Source organism: Camelus bactrianus, chromosome 3, assembly GCF_048773025.1.
Source record: "Camelus bactrianus isolate YW-2024 breed Bactrian camel chromosome 3, ASM4877302v1, whole genome shotgun sequence".
Lineage (NCBI taxonomy): Eukaryota > Metazoa > Chordata > Mammalia > Artiodactyla > Camelidae > Camelus > Camelus bactrianus.
In genome coordinates, this window is record NC_133541.1 from 114,528,176 (window position 1) to 114,550,251 (window position 22,076).

The 22,076-nt window shown below is 45.2% G+C and overlaps 1 protein-coding gene across 8 annotated transcripts in view; it reads right to left on the reverse strand.

Moving 5' to 3' along the window:
- Positions 1-22,076, reverse strand: part of EBF1 (EBF transcription factor 1) — a 379,633-nt gene that overhangs the window by 116,916 nt on the left and 240,641 nt on the right. For 4 of the 8 annotated variants that reach the window (XM_074361007.1, XM_074361003.1, XM_074361006.1 and 1 more), the window contains exon 8: positions 8,571-8,688. In XM_074361007.1, the coding sequence (XP_074217108.1) occupies positions 8,571-8,688 (118 nt within the window). Of the gene's footprint in view, positions 1-8,546; positions 8,689-22,076 lie in introns of all 8 variants that reach the window. The other 4 variants (XM_074361005.1, XM_074361000.1, XM_074361004.1 and 1 more) reach the window with 1 other exon arrangement.

Genomic DNA, 22,076 nt, shown 5'->3' on the forward strand with positions numbered 1-22,076 from the left:
TTTCATTTTGATCCAAAATAAATGCAGAACACCACTCTGCTCCCCACCCCACCCCTGACACTCTGTGCTTATTAAAATAAGTTAGGTGTGGTGCACTCATTTATTAGGTCACACAAAACACCCAAAGCTGGAAGTTTCCCACAGTTGACGGGTTTGTCAAGAAAGTCATCAAAGAAAACTTCCTCCCCGAATCTATCTCAGTTTCTCACTGTCTTTTCCCACTGTGGCGTGAGGCTCAGTAACCCTTCCATATCCTGGAAGGAGGCTCTCAGCATCCTAACGGCCATCTAACAATTTTACCCTTTTCTCGTGGCCTTTTTTTCCCTCTACCTGGTATATGTGCCAGGAAGTCCACATGGTCAACAAATGATTTCTAGAAAGCGGAGTCAGAATATCCTTGCAAATAAATAAAATATTACCAGCCTCCCTCTTATCTTGCCAGCCTCCCAGAACACACACCAGTCAGCAAATAAAACAGCATTTTCTTTGACTGTAGCCATGAGGAAAAACAGGCCATTGAAGGAAAAAGAACACTAAGGTAAATACACACAATATGCCCAATAAAGCAAATATGTATACATACATACATATATATATATATATATATATATATGTATATATATATGTCTGGGCTAATTTCTGAAAGGTCTACTTAAAATATGAGCGTAATTGCCTTTCTTGTATTGAGAAAAGTAGGAACAGTAGGCTAAGAGAGGGAAAAAATATTAGCATCATGCCTAGAGCAAGCAGTTCAAAGTACAGACTCTGAATGCAGTCAGGCTCTCTGGGTTTGAATCCTCCCCCTACTATGTGTTCGCTGTGCAACTCTGGGCAAGTGACTCAACCTCTCTCTGGCCTCACTTTCCTCATCTTCGCAACGTGGCGCCCACAGCACAACGTGCCCGTCAGAGTAAGGGCTCGGTGAGTGTGTGTAGTCATTACTTAGTCCCCCCATGACACAGAGCTCTGCGGTTCGGGAGACCTGGCCAAGGTCGAGGCCCAGGTCCAATTCTAATCCTTTTGGTGGCTTTGGGTAAGCTGCTCAACTCACTGACCCCGACTTTTCTCATCTGTAAAATGGGGATGAAAATTGTTATAGCTTATCAGATTCGTGGAAGGATTTGATGTAATGATATAAATCAAATGATGACCTCAGTGCTGGCACATAGTAAGTGCTCCATAAAGGTGAGCTGACAATAGTCCAAAAATCGCAGCAGCAGCAAGAAGAAGAAGAAGAAAAAGAATACATACTAATTACTACCCGGCCTGGCCACCATTAAGCAGGGTGGCAAAGTCTGAGCACGATTTCTCCTTTGTCAGCGATGGGGCTGGTGGTGTCATATTCAAATAGAGATACAGGAGAACACCTGCTTAGCAGTGGCCTGGGGCTCACCAACTCTTTAATCTGCCTGATGCTGACAGCTTGCCGGCTACCGAGGCCCCAGGGCTAAGATTTCTGGTGTCTCCTTTACTTACTTTATGGATGACTCAAGGGCTACTTTGAAAATCAGTTGCCACTTACATCCTTGTTCATTATCTTGACTTCTTGCCGGGTCCCTTCTATTGCAAGGGAAGACAAAAGCCACCTTCCCCACTGCTCAAAGAACAAGGCCTGATCTGATGCTGGAAAGTCTGGGGACTTCGTCCTGTTTCATGATACATCTAGATTTTCTTAACCCTAATCTTCTGTTCTTGTATCTCTCTTGCTTTTTCAAGCAGGAAAACCGATTGAGAAGACGTAAACATGCCACCCTCAGGAACAGGAGATGACACCCACGTTTTTCTGCTGAACTAGACCCTTCACCAAAATGCTCTTGCCTACGTGGGCCTGGCTGGAGTTCTGCACCAAAACCAGTCCCGTGAAGGGCCACTGTCTGAGTGCAAAGGTCTGAGTCATCTGTCCTCTGCCCTTGTGTTTTGAAGGTGCATTTCTGTCAGGGAGCTGGGGAGATTTTACAGACATGCTTCTCATGGCCCTTGGAATCCCAGGAAGACCCCTGCAAGCCCAGGGCAAGCGGAAATGGAAAGGCATCAGGGTGGGCTCCAGGTCCTCTGACATCTGCGCACCCCCCGAAGCCCACACTGGCCGGCCAGCGGACCACGGGCAAGTGCGAAGGAGACCTTGACAGAAACGAGCTGTGTGCGCGGGAGCAGGTTACGTGCTCTTCCCAGCTCTCAGTGTCCTTCTCTGGGAAACGAGGGGGTGGACTTCAGTGGTACCTCACTCAGCATGAGCTGTGACTCAGTTCCTGACCGTGATGGGAGGGGAGTGAGAGACCAGGATGGTCTGTTTCTCTTTGTTGTTTTGTTTACTTTCTCTCATCCTGTTTTCCATGTGTTGGGGGTTAGACAAGTAATATACATTTCATAGGTCAAGAAACACAGCAGCCCTCCGTTCTAAAGGGCTTACCAAGGTAAAAAATCTCTACAAGTTCAAAAAGAAGTCATTAGGTAAACTCTTTCTAAGCTACTTATGAGGAAAGAAAATCAATAAACCAAAACCATCTGGAAAACAGAACTGTTCAAATGTTGGACTCCCTTCTTATTTGGAAGACATGTGCTATTAACAGAAGGAGAGGTGACCAGAGGGACAGCATTAAGGCACAGCCACCTTCATGGTGAGCTTCCAAGGGCCGGCAGGGATGGGCGAGGTTATAAGCTGCTCAGAGAGAGCTTTCCCTGGGCCTTCACAATCACTGGAAGTCCAAGTAATTGGCACTGAGCCTTGTGTGGCCCCCCACATCACTTCCCAACTGCCACCGACCTCTGAGCATCCACAGGCCTGTGCGGTCCAACCCTCACTAGCTCCCCCAGCCTCGCCCCCTGCCACTCCTGGCGGCCGGGGCAACGGGTGCCGTCGCAGGCTCCTTCTGTTTCCTTGAACTCACCTAAGCAAAATGGCTCTTGCACATGCTGTTCCATCGCCTGGAAATCTGTTCCTGTCCCCTTTGTCAAGTGAAAACATACTCCTCTCTTAGGTTCTGGCAGAAGTGGGATTTCCTCAAGGAAGGCTTTCCTGACAGCTCACTCCTCCCCACTCCTTTTATGCACAAATCTAAGGAGTTAGTTGTAAATTGCGTTTAGTGTCTTTCTTCTCTATTTACATGATACATTCTGTGAAGACAGGGGCTGTGTCTGCCTGTGGTCCTGCACCTAGGCCGCCCTGTCTGGCCTGTAGTGGACGCTGAGTATGAAGGAAGGAAGGAAGGAAGGAATGATCTCAAGTCCACCTTACTGACGCCTTATCCCTTGGCTGGAGATCCAAAGAAAGGGCCCTACTAGGAACAGCCAGTGGACTTCCCTGCTCTCCCGAGGGCCTGCTTCTCCAAAGGCACCCCCGGAGGTACCAGATGAGGAAAGGTATGTGTCAGTGGCTTCAGTTCAGAGCACCAAGAAATCGTGCGCACTAAAAGGTCTACGGATGTCCCTACACAGCTCTGCGAAAACACACAAAACTGAGGCCACAGAAGCAAAGGGACCTTCTCAGAGCCAGAGAGCCAGTTAATGGCAGACTCAGGACCGGAATCCAGCTCTCCAGCCAGACAGCTGACCCTTCTCCTATTAGACCCTGCCGACACTGGCTAGTAAGCCCCTTCTCAGGGCCTCATCACACAGAGGGGAGGAGAGGCGGCCTCTCTTTTCTTACAAAGCTCTGCGCTGTCTCTCAGTTTGGAGTGATCTCCCCAAGCCTGGACCATCTTTCCCCGCACATCCATAAAACAACAAATTTAAGTGCAGCTGGGCACAGGGGGTCAACGGGGCTGGATACCCAGGGGCAACCAGCAGAAGCAAATGCTGCTTCTATCTGGAGCAAAGGGATCAGAGGAGGTCAAATGCCCAAGAGCAAGAGTAACACCACATTGTCAGGGACAGCTTGACGGGGACACTGCAATGGACAGGTCAGAACGAACTGGTGGTAGTGAAAATCTGCCTCTACGTCTCTAATGCTGTAGCTACAGCAGGGAGATGGGCCCAGCGATTCGAACGCCACTCTTTATTCCACAGTGTTTTTAGTGTGGCCAAGCCCCATTTGTGTTTTGATTTGTTTTATTTTGGGATCCTGGCACTGTTACACTTCACATCTCAATCGCTGTAATTACTTTGAAGGGAGATTTAATCCGTCCACATCTAATGCTTGCAAAACTAAATTTCAATCGTTTTCCATTTCAAAAAGCCAGGGTATTTTTAAAACATCTATATTAGAGCCAAGAAACTAAGTAAGACCTCAGGCCAGACCTCATGAACATTAAAATGTTCATCTTCTAAAAACTCTTGATTCATATAGTTCTACTGATTTTTCCCCCAATCAGTATGAAGGTTGTACGAACTCATAATAACAACAACAACAAAAAAAAACAAAACCTAAACCTGAAAACCACCGGAGTGGGACCTTAAACCTACTCCCGGAAAGGGTGCCTACTGATGGCCAGCTGAGCTCCCTGACTGGCTCAGATTTCCCCAGTGATCATGGAGAAGGCAAGTCCTCCAACAGGGCAGAACGGGGAGAGAGGGGAGGGAGGAAGGGAGAAAAACACATGCGTGCTAAAAAAAAAAAATGTCCCCTAAAAAAACTGAGCATTTAAACTGCTTGTCAGCCAGCTCCCTGACAAAGCCACTGGAGTGCATTCACAGGCATTTGCATAAATGCTGCCGGTGAGTTCACCATGGCTGCTAGCGCTAATGGTACATAAAGTAATTTAGTCACTTCTCCCCGCATTCTGTGTCAGAATGATGAGCACCGGCACTTTGCCTTGTTGCATATTAGATCATTAGATAATAAAGTGTTAGCACATGCAAGCTGACAGGGTCCCTGCACCGTAGCTTTGTGAGGGCACCGCACTTTGCCACAGGGGGAAAGAAACAGAGAAACTGATGCCACGATCTGCCTTCACGCAAGTAAACACAACCCGAAAGGCAGGAGAACAATGAGAACACACTCCCCAAGCCCCTTGGAGACCCTGAGCACACAGTCCCCAGGAATCTGCCCAAGTGATGGGAAGATGGGACGCGCCCGCAAGCTGAAGCCCTGCATTCCCCATTGGGTGGGGTCAGCTCTACATCTTTGGCCCCAAGCTTGTTTTTCAAAAATCAGAACCCTGAGAGCAGTTAGGCTCTGAGGCTACCTCTCTCCACAACGGTATATCTTTCATAAAGCTACTGCTTATAGAGGAAACCTCACTGGCCTAAACTCTCTCATAAACATCCAGCCAAAGAAAATCTCAGTATTTATGAATGAAGAAAAAAATAGGGGAGAGCAACTGCCATGAGCTACCGCGTGCCAGGATTCCCTGTCTGGACCACACAAGCGTCTATGAGATACATTTGCCTTCGTCAACTCTCCTGCTTGGAACACAGGGACAGTTATTCGAGCACAGAGGTTTGCGAGTCCGTGGGTCACACAGGCAAGACGGTGTGAATGTGAAGCGTGGTCTCTGTTTCTCTGATATGCAGGCAGATGAGCCACGAAAGGGAACTCTCCTCCGGCCATCTGACAAGGGGGATACAACTAGGGGTGTGCAGAAGAGCTCAAAAGAATTCAGGCTACCTGTAAATGAGATGGTAAAAAGCCCCAGATGAGGGAAAACGAAGGCTGCCCCAGGTCACCTACGAGGTGGGGTGACTGTGGGGTCTCCCTGTGCCGTGGAGGCGGGGGAGGGAGGGGCCAAGAAGGGGGCGTGGTTCTGAGCGTCCCAAACAGGGCAGTTTCCAACAGAATTCTTCAACGGAGAGATGAAGTATTACCCTACCCTCAGAGCGACATGAATTAGCATCCGAGTCCACTCCCACACATCCCCAGTGCCAGAGCCCACAGTCACTCTCTGCTGAGTAGGTATTTATGCATCTCCCTGAAGTGTCTCAATGAGTGTGGGTGGTTATGTGTGGTTGGTTGATTCATTCTGCAGAGAAGCAGATTTCCACGCTGTCGTTCTTACTAAGAACCTCAGAGTGTCTGCTTTTTTATTCTTCTGGGGAGCAGTGAAGTCAGGTTTTGGTGAGAGGGAGGAAACCTGGCTGAAGGAGACAGGCTAGACCCAGGTCCCCTGGGATAGTTAACCACGAATCAACAATGAAGTGTCATCGCTCTCTTGAATAATATGCCGAGAAGAACATGGCCATTTGTGGACTGGTCAACTGCAGCAGAGAAATAAAACATTGTCTTTAAAACTGAGAATAAAATGATAACCCAACTGCACCATTATAATATGCCCAACTAGAAGAGAGAAAATTTGAGCTGGGAGGCAGCTTAGAGATGTTTTGATCCAGAAATCTCAAACTGTGAGCCTACGGCTGTCTTCTTCCCAAGTGACTTTTCCCTGCCTGTCTTCCCTTTAGGGGCTAAAACATTTGTAATCTAGTTACCAGCAATTAAAAAATCGGAGAGTTCTCATTCTGGCCAAACTGGGACATCTGGCCCCTGCGGGCTCTCCCTGCCCTCGGTGACAGCTGCCTGGGGCTGGGGTGTCCGGCCGAGCATGAACTCGCCCGTCTTCCGCAGTCTCCACCCAGCCCACTTCTGCTTTATACATGACCTGCCCCCACCCAAGGTACACATTTTTTTTAAAACCCCCAACAGATCATCACCTTCATTTTGCCAAGAAGGCTACTAAAGATCTCAAGAGGTAAGGTGACTTGTCTAAGGTCACACAAAGGCCAGAGGTGAAACTCAGCTAAAATTAGGTTCCCTGGCTCTTATTTCAAGGTGCCTTCCTCCACATCACAACATAAAACAATGTTCCTGACCTCCATGCCCTGGAAGTGTCCTGGCTAGCAGGTTGTTTTTTTATGGGTTTGGTTGGGATTTTTTTGGTGGAGGGATGACTTGCATGATGTCATTTGCTCTCCTGCTAGCTTCCCAAGGGCAGGAATGAGAGCTGGGTGGAGTCTGCACTTGGAGCACATGTTGAACCTGTGAACCCATAACAGTCAGCTACTCAATTGAGAGGCAAGTCTGTTCCCAGGGAGGACAGTAACTAACCAGCCACAGTCGAAAACAAGACTTCAGCTGTTACGGTCTCCAAATTGTATCCACTCAGTATTTACCTATTTTTTTCACCCTTCTTCCTTTCACCTCAACATCTCTAATCATGCAATGCCTGAAGTGACTCCAAGGGTATTAAAAAGGCACCATTACTGTAAAATGAGGATCAGAATAATGTTAAGTACAGCAGTGGAACTCGGAACGTAATCATGAGCAGGTGTTTCAAATGGCCTCCTGCAAAAAGTAATATCCATCCATCTCCGCACTAATGAAACCATAAAGAAGCAGCTTTTGAAAGATGATGGTTTACTTTAAAAAGACTGTAAAACTGGATGTGGCAAAGAATCCCTTCTAAGAGTCTTACATCTGGCTAATTAATAAAAAGTACAGTTTGTATATTCCTTAAGTGCAGGACAAAAAAAAATCTGGCAAAAATGATGACAGTGGAGAAAGGAGGTTTCTACCTTTTGAACTAGATCATAAGACAGCTCATGGCACATCGGAAAACCAGGCAATCAGGTGGTAATTTGTGTGGTAGTGTTTTTAAAAGAATCTCGATGGCCTAGCAAACTGGAAAGTGAGGTGGGGAAATGACTTGAGTTTAACTTGAGGAGACTGGGGAAAATTGAGCATGGTTGATTGGTATCCTGTAGAGTGCCAGTCACCATTTCTTGGGTGGATGGATGGATGGATGGACAATGGATGGATGGATGGATGGATAATGCATGGATGGATGGATGGATAATGGGTGGATGGATAATGGATGGACGGACGAATAGATGGGTAGATGAATAGATGGGCTGATGAAAGGATGGACTGATGAATAGATAGACAGATGGATGCATTATATATACATGTAGCACTGAAACATTTGGACATAGGCTCAATCCAACCTATGGTTCCTCTGAGCGGCATTCACTTCCCTTGTTTCAAATTTTTATCTGATTTCCTCTCGTCCTCTCAAAGGCACAACTGATTAGCCATAAAATCAAGACAAATGTGATTTCTATCCACCAAAGTCTACCTACAGAAAGCAGGCTGCATCATGTGGTGATGAGGGGAGGGGTGTGCACTGGGCATGGGAGGGACAGTTAGCTCAGACTATATGCTTAGAGAACACCTCTGACCTAGACTTTGGACCTTATCTCCAAGTGAGGGTCAGAATGTAGTCACAGAGACACACCAGCAGGACTGCAAAGATGGTGAAGTTCATTATACAACCAATCAGTTCTAAACTCAAAATATGTTGTGATGTGTGCTGCTCTGCTTTGGCCTTTCTTTATTCTTTAATCCAGCGAGAGCTTCAACTAAGGCAGTGGTCCAGCCTCCCTCGGTCTCTCAGCCAGAAGGAAGGAGGCATGAGCCATTTTCAGGGTGGAGGGTTGCACAACGAGAAGCACTGGGCCTCAAAGACATCTTCCTGCCTTTAAATACTCAGCACCCACGTTGTCCAACAGGACATTCGGAATTTGAAAAGGGGTAGACAATGGGGTGGAGTTGGAAGAAAGAAACCAAATAAATGCACAGTTAAAGTAGCAATGCCAACCAAGGAAAATGATTCGCCTACCATGTTCCAGATAAGAGGGCGTACCTTCCGAGGGGTCAAGCCTCCGAGCCCTCCGCCCGTGCTTGGAGTTATTGTGGACAAACATGTTATCAGAGACTGCCAGGACATGGCCATCCACGTTGACTGTTGTAGACACCACGACCTGGAGACAGAAGAGAGAAATGAATGAACATTTTAATATAAAAGCACGGAGGGTAATAAACTCAAGTTAAATAAATAACAGCTGGGAGCTGAAGAAAATTGCGTAGCTGTTTCGCATAATAGCTGGTGCTTATGCTGTACAGATGTAACAAGAGGAGCTATTGATGAGTGGGGCTTTGGCATGGAACGCTTTTGATGCAGTTTTAAGTAAAATTGCACAGTTTATAGTCATACAGCAGAAGGTACACTGTTAACCATAATTTTAACAAGAGGGTCTTTATTAGCATATTTTTTTTTTTTTACACAAGGGTGGTTGTGTTTCACCTAAATTACCCTTCAGTTTAGACACTGAAGCAGATATCACAGATGATCATGCAAATAAAAGTCTTTTGAATCTTTAAAATATTCCCGTCCTCCCCCCACCCCCCAGCCCCTGCCCTCCACGGTGTCAGGGTTAAGAGGATAGAGAAATGAAAAAAGACAGGTTTCAGTAAGAGCTGGGATACGGCTTTCTGTCCTGGGTGTCTTTTTTGGGGGAGGTTCTTGTACTTTTCCCTTCCCACGTGAGTTCAGTTAATCAGACATCAGACCAAAGCTCTTTTCCCCGCCATCACCGCCACTACCACCCCAAAATCCTCGCTAATTAAGGGTGGTGTTAAATCTGTGTTTCAAAGCCAAAAAAATTTTTTTAAAAATTTTTAAAAGGGGTAGCCCTGGCCCAAGGAACAATTCAGATCTCCCCTGGCCATCTCAATAAACTGAACTGAGTTTGCCAAGGAGGGACACAGGCAAAGGTGTTTTCGCAGAGAACTTTGACTAAAACAATGAGAAGAAATGACCTACACTTCTCCTTATATTAAATGGGGAAGAGGATTAAAAGTGAAACCCACAGAGATATGTTTATTCATGCGACCTCTTACAACCAAATATAATAATTGTCTGTAATTGCGGCTTCGCCCCCCACCTCATGCTTTGACATGGGGAACAGCAATCAGCCGGCTCCCGTTTAATCCACCTATTATGTTGACTAATTAACTTTGCTCGACAGTTTATTTCTTCCTCCATTATCAGCCCCTGTCAGCCGCGAGCACCCCGCAGCATAGGGGGGACCTCAGGCTCTTTGATTGATCACCGATAGATTGACATGCAGATTAATTTAATTAGAATCACCTCACTTGAGAAATGAAAGACAATGGCAAGAGGGCTAATAGACCTGCTCTCATAATGAGGCGGGCCTCCAGAGCGGAGGCTGAGGATTTCTGATTTATTTTTGCTCAATTCCCCAGGTGCTTGGAGAGACTGTGGCTTTAATTGTTCTTCGTTTTGAGAGCCTTTAGCCCCTGAAGAGGTGAACCGCTCTGCAAGGATTGGCACATGCTGAGGCCCCAGTTTCTGAGGAAGCATTTTCTCCAAGTTGGGGAAAGGGGGCCCTGACTTGGAGCGTCTTGTGCAAGGCTACGATCTCCTCACCCGAGTTGGGCAGAGGGGAGAACGCTGGGCCTGCGAACCACAAGCCCCGCCTGGAGAAGCAGCCCCCTCTGTCGACCCCCCACCAATGTCTGTCTGCCAGACCGAATGCTCCCACTGTCCCTCTCTTTGACCCAAAGGCATCCTGGCAAAACATGACAGGTTCCCTGCCCCCTGCCTCCAAAATGGCAACCAAATCGGCTTCTTTCTTTTTCCCTTCTGGGCCCTCCCTCTGCGGACCTGAGGCCCCGCTCCTTCTGTCCAGGGCCTGGTCATTCTTGGCCCAGATGCGGAAGCCAGGAAGCCACGCCTGTGGTCGCCTGCCCTGGGATCTCCCAGTGACGACTGCAGCCGGGGGGGGGGGGCCCTCTGGGGGTTCTCCCCATCTTCCCTCACGGTCCCCACCTTGACTTGACCCCCCTAGCAAGATCCGGGCCCTCCCCACCCCATGTTATTTTTTAACTCTATTTTATGGAAAAGCAAAGTGAACAATTAAGAGAGCCCATTCAGGGACTCAGAGTATTCTGTTAGTCACTCTGAAACTCAAAATTCCAGCCAGGGCAAGTCATTCATGGAAGGACCCAGTAAGTTCGAAGCAGCAGTTTGCAAAGTGGTTTTTTTTTTTTTTTCTCTCTTTCTTCATGATTGACCAACCAGATGTGACAGCCTGCAGCCTCTGCGTGTGCTTCGTCCATTGCAGGTGAATTTACAAGAAGGAGGGAAGGAGGAGGAGGAGAGGAGAAAGCCCTCCATTCTTTTCTTTTCAAAAAGTGCTCTGAGCAGTGGCAGACTCTGTCTTATTTAAAGCAATGGAAACTCTTCTTTTTCAGTCGAGGAGGGGACTTCCTGGGACATCTACAATTATGTAACAGAGCTGGGTCTTTCAAAGAGATTTTGATTTACTACACAACCACAATTGAGTGGTCACTGGAGTCGTTAGCTAAAGAAACTATAAAAGGAATGCCAAACGGTCTCTGTTTCCAGTGTCAGGAAATACAGAAAGTGGTTATTCTAGATGTCTGTCTTAAGAAAAAAAAAAAAAAAACACAATGACAATCCACCATGCACCTGTAAGACAGAGTGCTACGGGCTTAAAATATTCAGTATCATTTAAAGACATTGTCATCTAATTCCACAAATGTCAAAAAAACGGTTGAGAAGAAAAAAACTACACCCTGTATGTTTTTCTTTTCTTGGCAAGAGCAGGATCATCACGACCACATGTGTGACAGAATCACTTCATTGAAAGACTAATTATAACGGAAGAAAGATGACACAGAGAATCCTCATGCCTTTAATTTCTAGAAAATAAACACCTAATATATTCCTCAAAAAACTCTTAACACAATACATTTTAACTTCCCAACCCCAAATAATTTCTCTCATTCCGACTTGCAAATGACCAGGATATAGTTAAAAATAAATGCTGAAATTAATCCACAGAACAACTTGTAAATTAAAAGAAAAAATACCTAATGGTGAGATGCAAAGGGGCACTGAGAAGTCCTTTAAAAATAAGCCTATAGTGGGAGGGAAAGGGGCCTTTACAGTTTAACACAAGATTAATGAGGTGCTGACACATTCATGCAGGCAAGGGGACGGGCAGGCCTGCCAAATCTTCAACCTTCCCAAATTTTGCCAACAAAACCCAGCTTGAATCTGGGACAGATAAACATGGAGAATGATTTTACGTTTGGGCTCGACCACCCCTTCCCTTTCTGCCCTCCTTCCTTACACCCCTGGCCCAGAGTAAGACGAGGAACAGGTATATATTAGAATTTTACTCTCTAGAATTGCACGAATACAGTAACCACATGTGTGGCTATTTAAATTTAAACGGGTTACGTACTTTTAAAATTCCATTGTTCCCGAGTCTCCATAGCCACATTTCAGGTGGTCAGTGGCCACGTGTGGCTGGAGGCTACTATACTGGGCGGGGCAATTAAAGAACATTTTCATTGCGGAAAATTCTACTGGACAGTGCTGCTATGGAAGGGTTCTGAAACAGACTGTTCCAACTTATTGGAGGGGTGTGGCTTTTTGATACAGCAATCCAGAGATGTGCAGATGAACACCCCGTGTGTTTCATGGTATCTTCTCTCTGGTCCAGCCCTCCAGGTGTGGGTATTCAGTGTGAGGGGTACAAAGGGCAGAGAAGAAGTCCACAGCTATCCGCGGACTTCAGAGATTTTACACTGAAGTTTTTGATTTCCAGGCTCATCCGTGGTTCAGAATTTGCTCTGTTATATCCTGGATCTAAATATCCTTAAAGACGATAATTTTTTACTATCTACCCCCATCTATTTAGAATTAGAATTCAACCTAAAATGTATGATCCTTGACTATCCAGCTTTCCTAGTTGATGTGACTTTTAACTTCTCTAAGCCCCAGTGTCCCTGACTCTCAAATGGAAATGATGATAGTACCTAACTCATAAGGGTTCTGTGAGGCTTATGTTATTTAAAGTGGCCAGCATGGTTCTTGGTTCTTACAGAGCAAATGTCAGCAGTCGTAGCAGAGTTGTTGCTTTGCTGGTGATGCACCAAAAAGTTGGAAACAGTGTGTTGGGCTGATAATCAGAAGCATTTTAATTGCCATAAAGAGGACCCAGCATAAACCGTTATTCTAAATAAAAGGATAGAGAAATTACGTCTTCCATGTTCCCCGCTTGATCAGTCTAACCATGAAATCTTACAGATTTAAAGCCCTTTGTGTTCACGACATACAATTATATAATTTAGGTCTCTTGTGAATTGCAAATTTCACTGGTTTATGTAATTTTACTTTCTGTAAACCATCTGCCTATTAGCCTGTTACATCCTAGGCTTGAAATGAAATGAAACCTTACTGCTTTGAAAACAGTCTGTACATTTTCTGTCTCTTCTCAGTGCAGTCTAGTTTTCTCAATGCTTCATATGGATGAAGGGTCTCTGGTAATTTAGTTATTGGTTAGTATTTCCTCACTATCATTCCTCAGTCCTTCTTCCCTTCCTCTCAAACAGGAGACCTTGTATGTCCCAACTATGTCATCTCAGATTCCTGAAGCATGATCTCTGTCTCATGAGTAGAATTTCAAAACAAACAAAACAAAACACACACAAGCAACTAAATTCAGTCATGAGTGGAAGATCCCATTAACCAAAGTAGCAGCTCATGTGGAAGGAAGGGTTAAGACAAAAGCAACCAAAAAGAGTTGAAATCTGTATCTTTAAACATTTCCAGAACAAATACGGAACCAGGGGAAAGACTAAGTCATAAAAACAGTTTCAATATTTAAATTTAGAATATTCTGGTAAGAAGTATCTCCTCTAAAATATGACCATTTTAGCAACTTAATGGTTTTTAATTGAAGTATAGTTGGTTACAATGTGTCAATTTCTGGTGTACAGCACAATGTCCCAGTCGTGCATATACACACATATATATTCATTTTCATTAAAATTTATTACAAGATAATGAATATAGTTCCCTGTGCTATACAGAAGAAATTTGGTTTTATCTATTTTTATATATAGTGGCTAACTAGCAACTTAATTTTCAATACTAATTTAAAAATTATAAATCTTGGTTTTCAATCCTTATATATGATACCTCAGCGTAAGGAAATTAGTGCTCAAGGTTGTCTGTTACATGGCTTTCTTACCTCTACGTTTAGCTTATTCTATGTTTGTATTAATTCAGAGCCCTCAATATAAGGCATGAAATGAACTGGCCTGAAGTATATGGAATAAAAAGGCATTAAGCAGCATTCTGTGGAATAATACTCAGCAGTGAAAAGGAACAAACTGTCGATACATCTGGATGAATCTCCAGAGAATTATATCAAGTGAAAAAAGCCAATACCAAAAGGTGACATACCGCATATTATGGCCTGAATTATGCCCCCTCAAAATTCATATGCTGAATTCCTAATCCCAGAACCTCAGAATGGGACTGTATTTGGAGACAGAGCCTTTAAACAGGTAATTAAGAGACCGTTAGGGTGGGCTTTAATCTGATTGGCATCCTTATAAGAGGAAACTTGGACACACACAGATTGGTGGTTGCCAGGGGTCAGGGACAGAGGCAAGGTGGCTGTGCTGTGATGGAAGGACAGCAGGAGGGACCCTGGTTTCTTTGAAACCAGCCTGATTGCTAGTTTCTATCTGGCCGAAATTGGACACATATGTCCAATATATTGGCTGTAGTGACAGATACACAGACCCCACACATGATAAAATTTTATAGAACTAAAAACACATACACACAAAGAGTACAAATTAAATATTTGCATAAGATGAGTAGATTGTATCAATGTTTATATCGTATATGGCTACTTTGTAGTACAATGTAATATAGCTTAATAGTTTTACAAAAATATTTACACTGGGGAGCCTGGGTAAAGGAGACACAGAATCACTCTGTGTAACTGTGTGCAACCACACGTGAACCTACCATTATAACAATAAAAAATTCAACCAAGTAAAAGGCATCAGCAACCAGAATGTCTTTCAATAGGTGAATGGATAAACAAACCGGTAATCCATAGGATGGAATATTATGCAGCAATAAAAAGGAATGAACTATGGAGGAACAAAAAGACATGAAAGAACCTTCAGTGCAACTTGCTAAATGAAAAAAGCCAATCTGTAAAGATTGTATACTGTATAATTTCCAAATACATGACATTTTGGAAAGGGGAAAACTATGGAGATGGTAAAAAGATCAGTAATTGCCAGGAGTTAGGGAAGCGGAAGGGAAGATGAACAAGTGGAGCACAGAGGATTTTTAGGGACGTGAAACCATTCTGTATGACCCTGTAATGGGAGATACATAACATCGTGCATTTGTACAAACCCATAGACTGTGTAACGTAGTGAGTCCTAGTGTCAACTATGGACGTTAATTAACAATAATGTATCAATACTGGCACATCAGTTATAACAAATGTATCATACTAATGCAACATGTTAATAATAAGGGAAACCGGGGGGGGGGTTATTAAGGGAGTCAGTGAACTCTGGGAGCTTCCCCCTTGTTTTTCTGTAAACCTAAAACTGCCCTACAAAATAAAGCCTATCGGGTCAAACTTCCACGCTCAACTTCACACAGTCCACATTCTCCACCCAACCTGCCTGCTGAACCACTCTTTTCAGACTCCTCCAATGAGTCACAAACTGTTGATATATCAGGATGAATGAGATCAGCCAATCTAGTGGCTTCCAATGAAGAGTTTCAAATGTAGTGATGGGAACAACATTGCAGAGAGGGAATGCTGACTCATCCACAGTAAGGCTGCATCCCAACACATTCATGAACTCTCCTTTGTTGATACGGGATCATATCGATTCCGTTTGGAAACCCTGGTTATCTCACACACACGAGGAACTCTGAATTGGCAGTTTCACGTGGCTTCGAATAATTTTAAAATAGAGAATGCAATGCTTAATAAATGCAGTTAGGCTGAAAAAAAAAAATATCATCCCAAGAGGTTTGTAGGAGAGAATGACAAAAGGTGTCCTCAAGTAGTTATGATCCTGCATATCTGCCCACTGCCTCCTCTTACAGCTTGGAGAACCCTGGCCCAAGGCTTTAAAACATCCTTAAGATCATAGGACAAATTAGGAGCAGAGACAAGCCTGGCGGGAAACTTCAGACTCCAGGTCCAGTTCTCACCCACAGCCGCTTCTGGCCTCCCAGTACAGACTCCTGGCTGAAGCCCTCTCTCCTCCCACTCTCCTGCTATCTTCTAATATACATACATCCCTGTTTTCCATCTGATTGGCTACACTTCAGGTATTATTTACATAAAAATGGTCTGCGGCACTTGGATCTTCATTAATTTTGTCCTTTAAAATATCCTTGACTGGTATGGAACGAGATATTCTTTGAAACCAGCCTGATTGCTAGTTTCTATCTGGCCGAAAGATCCCAGATAACTCACTAAAAATCATGGAGGATGCATGAATTTACAGGAGGTAACAGAGTGGAACCGTGGGAGGGAGGGAGAAACTGAATCCCATCCACTCGTTAAGGCTCAGGGGAAAAATACCTCTTCTCTTCTCAGTAGGACAAACACAGACACTTCGAAACCCTTGGACACTTGTGCTAAACTAATCCGGACCATTGGACCCTAGACTCGGCTTCTGTCTCCTGAACTGTGACACGTGCCGGGCAGAAAAAGCTCATCGCTGATCTGAACCTGGTGTCTCTCTCCGTGGGTCAGGACAGTGTGGATGACTCTGGATGGTGCTGCCGGCATTGAACTGGTGCCCTCTGTTTATATGTTCCCACTGGCCATTCTAAGCAGCAGTAAGCGCAAACACACAGAAATGCTGGCGGGACTGTGGTGCACAGATGTGGAAACTGAGCAAGAAAACAGCACGTTAGTCAACAGCTCAGGTTCCAGGGTCACACAGTCCTGAGTGTGAACCCCAACTCCACCACCTGCTAGCGTGTTAGCTTGGATAAGTCACTGAGTCATAGGAATAAGGGCCAGCCAGGCATTACTCCATGTACTAGAGGAGCAGCAGTGAACAAGCTCAAGTCCCAGCCCGTCAAGACCTAAGTCTGTATTAGGGACAAAAAAAGGGGTTTTCAGACGCTAATAAGCAAGGAAAGCCAATTTCGGAATGTGAGAAGTTCCAAGAAGAAGATAAAATAGGGGAGATGCCCAGGCGGGAGCCCCTTTTGATTGGGTGATTAAGGAAGGCCTCTCTAAGGAGGTGGCATTTTATCTGAAATCCAAGTACAAGTATCCAGCCATCAAATGATGTGGCAGAAGAACTCCCCAGGGAGACGAAGAGCGAGTGCAAAAGTCCTGAGGCAGGAATGAGCTCAGTGTATTTGGGGAAGAGGAATGATGGAAGAGAAGGAAGGTCAGTGCTCATAGGGAGCAAAGCAAACCAGGGAAAGAGGTAGGAAAATAAATAAGATTATACACGTAAAACACCTAGCACAGTGTCTCACACATAATAAGAGCTCTGTAGGGTCCAACCTCAAAAGTGGAAGAATGTAAGAATATCTTGCGGGTAAGTCTCGGTACGCACAGGCATCCTCAGAACCAACATCCATCGGCAACACGATCAAACCAAACGCTTTCACATCTGTCCTTTCATGTACTTTACATTTTCTTTCAATAGCAACTGTACTTAATGTAGGAATTTATTTCCTCTAAGTGCCGAGCTACCACTCATCAAACCCCGTTCATAAGGATTCCTTTTCAGTGATGCATATTTCCTGCCAAGGCCCAGCACGGGGCTCATGCCAAGATACATATTTGCCCAATAAGCCGTAATGGTTTAATATATCAGGTTGAAAATCCACCATTTGTATTTACCATGTTATGTGAATTAATCCTGTATCCTGAAACTATCATTAGAGCTGCTTTCAGTATAATTAATCAGCATGGTGCATCTTGAAATTATTCTGTATGAAGAGAGGGATTGGAGCTCGGGCCCCCAGCATTCTGTTGGTAAAGAATTTAATTGCAACATGTGCTGTTTGTCAAAACAATGTAAGACAGAGGTGGGGGACGGTGGGAGGGAAATAAAAGGGTTGAGAATATTTCCTTCTTCATTTAAGTGCCTTTAAAAGCAGACCGAGGCTGCAGAGTTTGGGCATATGTCTTAAGAATCCTCTAATCATGTCCTATGTAACATTGATTCAGATCCTCTGTGGGCTTCTGAATAAATAGCAAGGATTCTCCAAAATTTATAGAATTTACCAAACAACAAAGAAGGCAGGGAGTTGCCTCCTAATGTCATTTACCATGTCATCATCTCTAAAAGACCACACGTTTTTGGTGGGACTTTGGGAAGAACAAGTAGGTGGTTTCTCCACGTATTTCCTGTCCTCCACTCCAAAGGACTAGTAAGTGAAAGAAGAATGCTCCTCTCCCCAGACAAACACGAGATGAACGTGAATTTGGGACTTGCTGTTCCCTCTGCTCAGAAAATGCTCCTGGCACCTCTCGGGATGATTTATCCTTAACTGTTAGCTCTGACATTAAAAGTCACCTTCTCAGAAGTTTTCCCCTGGTTACCTGCTTTAAAGTAGGTCCCCTTACCCCATCCCACACTGTTGTTCTCTCTCATAATATCCCGTTTCATTGTCTTTATAGCAATAATTAAAGTCTTTCATGACTTGTAATTATTCGTACACATTGTAGCAGCTGATGGTAATTTCCCCCCATATATCCACGTCCTTCTTCCTCTTGTCCGCGACTAGGCAACCTCAGGCCTCTCTGTGGTTACGTGTGGCCACGTGACAGACTTGTAGCCAGTAGGATGTGGGCAGATTTGACAAGGATCCATTTTAAGACCAGGTTTTTAATAAGTCCACGTGCCCTGACCATGCACTCTTTATGCTTCAACTGGATGGATGGAGACAGAAAGGTTCCAGGGCAGAGTGGACATACAAAATGAAAAGAGCCAGGTCCCCAGATTACTTCCTGTATAAGATCTGCTCACCGACCAGGAACACCAGCCTTCCACCATTACGTTAGCAAAAAATAACCTTCTGTTGTATGTGAGCTGTTATATATTCTTTGGTCTATTTGTTACAGCAGCTATTATTGTCCTAACTAATAGACCCCAACTGGAATATACATCTTATTAGGGCAAACACTCCATCTCTCTTGTTCATACACTCACCATCTACCCTCTCAATAGATACCACTGAGTGTCTTGCATTTATGTTCACACACAGTCATAGATCTAACATTCATACGCAGATAGAGAGTTATGGCCTGTGGGAAACCTTTATCAAAGAGGTGAGATGAATTTGGAAATGTCGCTTTACTTCCCAGACTCTGGGTATTACGGTACCCACTGAGATGGCAGCTGGTACCCCATGCCTGCGCCTCCCCTCACCGGCCTGACTCTGCCCACCCCAAGAAGGCAAGCTACTGATAAGGATTTAAATCTTAACCTTGAATTGTCTCGCTCCCGTCAGTTAAAAACCAGACCCGTGACATGGTTTTAACACTGTCCTTTGACATTAGCATCTTTTTAGTGTCAAGATGAAGAAACGGGCTCATTTAGTCACAGTGAAATTCTGCCTGTCATGAGCTGTTTCCATCCATAGCTTCCCCCTCTTCCTCCCCACGTCCCCACACCCACCAGCACTGAATGAAGCCTGTATCCACTGCTCTATTTCAGCAAGGTTGTTACCCTAACCACAGTCTGGGGATTTCAAAAGAAAACATCCATTGTAAATTTTTTTTAAAAAAAAAAGGAAAAAAAGATGGTACCAGATTTTCTACAAGGTTGATTCCATACTGCCTTAAAGTATGAACATAGCCGAGCTCTGTAGAAAGTGATTAATTTCTTGAAAAACGCTAAGGTCGCAGTAATTGACATGACCTGTGTAATTAAGCGGTCTCTGTTTACACACCAGAAGCTCGGCCGCTGGGAGGCCGAGTTTCCTTAACAGAACGTCTTTACACGTCAAGGGATCGGCAACCTTTCTTATGTCTTCCTCAGTCACCTACACAGGCCCCCGAGTGCTGTTCAGAGGAGACACGCTCGGGCATGGCTTCATGGAGACCGCTGGCCTGGTAAGCATACAAAATGGGACGCCCAGGACAGGTGGATGGAGCCCCTTAACAGGCTGGAGGGCACCCTTTCACTCAGAAGCCTCCAGGCCTCCTGTTTTCAGAACTGGGAAAAGCCACACTGAGATAGAGTAAAACAGAATTTTCTCATGCTGAAATGACATACTCTCTCACTCCCCCTCAGAGGCAGCGGTGACATCAAAATATTTGAAGCCAGCTTCCCCATTAGGGTACTGTGAGAAAAATGATGGCGATCGTCTGTCTATTCATAGGAAACTGACCGCCGGTGTCTCAGTGACACCCAGCTCTGTCAGCCAGGGTAGCTGCCGGGAAGACGCATCTCCCTCGTCTTGGTTCCGTCCAAAGAGCTGGGAGCTGATTTCCTAACAGAGTCCTGTGAGCTGCCAGGGGCCACTGGAGGCAGGCTTCATCCGATAAGGGGTCTTTCTCACCCTGGAAAACTGGCCAAAACCTCCGTCAATTCAGTGAAGCTCAGGCAGTCTTCTGAGAAATAGCTCCTTTCTCTAAAATGCACACAAGTGAACGCTGACCAACACCGCAGCTCTGAGCGGATACAACGCTCCAGTCCCCTTCCACACACCTCCGCGCTCTGCCCAGCGAACCTGCTGGCGCTCCAGCATCCTGCCTACAGATGGTCTCCCGAGGTTCCATCGGGGCAAACACCCCTTTGGAAAACTGCTCCTTGGCTTTCCCGGGGTTCTAACACACACTGGCGGGTAGCACCACTGAGGAATCTGTCATTGTCGACAGAAGAAGAGCTCGTCCTCAACGCAGAGATGGACTCTGTGGTGGTCAAGGTAGCTGCCCCTACTGAGAGAGGTCCACCCACTGTAGGACCAGTTGGAGAATCACAAGAAAGAGCCGTGCCAGGCAGCCCTCCTGCCTCATCAAAGAGTGTACTCTAGGACAGTGGCACTGTCACCAGGAAGAGTCTGTCAGAGGTCAGCAGGAGTAGGACTCAACCAGTGAATCTCAACCAGGGGCAATCGTGCACCCTCAGCACAAGGGGACACTTGACAATGTCTAGAGACATTCTGGTCTGTCACAACTGGGTTGGGGGTGGGTTCTCTACAGGGGAGAGGCCAGTGACAACTGTCAAACATCCTACAATGCACAGGACAAGTCCGCCCCCCAGCCCAAAGGACTATCCCATCAAACATGTCAACTGAGCCCAAGCTGAGAAACCCTGGGCTGAACTAATGGCCCAGCTTTAGTTCATCACAACTATTTTCTCCAAAGGCTTACATTTATATTGTACCATGTGCAAATTAGTTATGCATGCAAAATGTTGTCTTTTTGTGAAATAAACAGAATCATCGTTTTCCCTCCATTTTCCAGGTGAGGAAACGGAGGCTTTCCAGAAGTCTAACTCATGCCCCCTCATCTCAGTAGCCCTCCTGCTGGATGAAGAATAACTATTTGTCTGCAAAAATAAGGCTTTCTAGACACTCTTAAAAATAACAGACTGAGGGTTCTCATCTCATCTAAGAGCTACATTCCTGTAATTCAAAGCTTTCAGACGTTTCACTAGCAGGTCCTGTGAGGGAAAACAAGACCCCAGAAATCTTACACACATATTCCTTTAAATTCCCAAGGTCACCAAAGCCCATGCCTAGCTCTGCTGCCCTGAGAAATATAGCAAAGTTGATCCTGGTATGCAGAAGGCATCACACACGTCTCCTAGACGTGTTTATTAGACATGAATTGATCTGTGCCTGGATATGACGTGTTCCTACCCTGATCTTGGTCAAAGGAGATACACAGCCCATTGCAAGGCCAAGGTAAGCTACAACACAGTTCATACTGAAGCCCGACCCCATGTTGCAAGACACTTAGCAACACAAACTTAAAAGCATCACATGTATTGTTTCACCAGCAAAGCTGACTCCAGCGCAACACAAAACATCCTGGGTGGGGACGAGGGCACCCAAGTCTGCTCACTTGGGGTCAGAAGCTCCCCAGGAGGAACATTTTCCAGGGACTCAGGATTTTCATTCATCTCTGTCAGGACAAAAGGTGGTGAGGCCAAATGATTTACAGAAATGCTTCAGAATCTCAAGAGAGAATGTCTCCCTTCTGCTGAATTAGTTCTTTCATGAGACTATTAAGCCTCACCTTAAAAAAATATAATCATTTTGGAGACAAAGAGAGCTTGACATCCAAAAATCAGTGCTCAGAATCATCCTTTCCCTCTCTCCCATCAGAGAACATGCAGCTAAGATTTGTCAAGATCCTTTCAGAGATCATATATTTCACTGTGCACTTAAAGCTGACTAACCATACCTAGGAGCACACCTTACACACACGCGGTTTTCACTGACAGACCCCGTGGGCATCCACAGACGGATCATGACTCTGATGGAGAA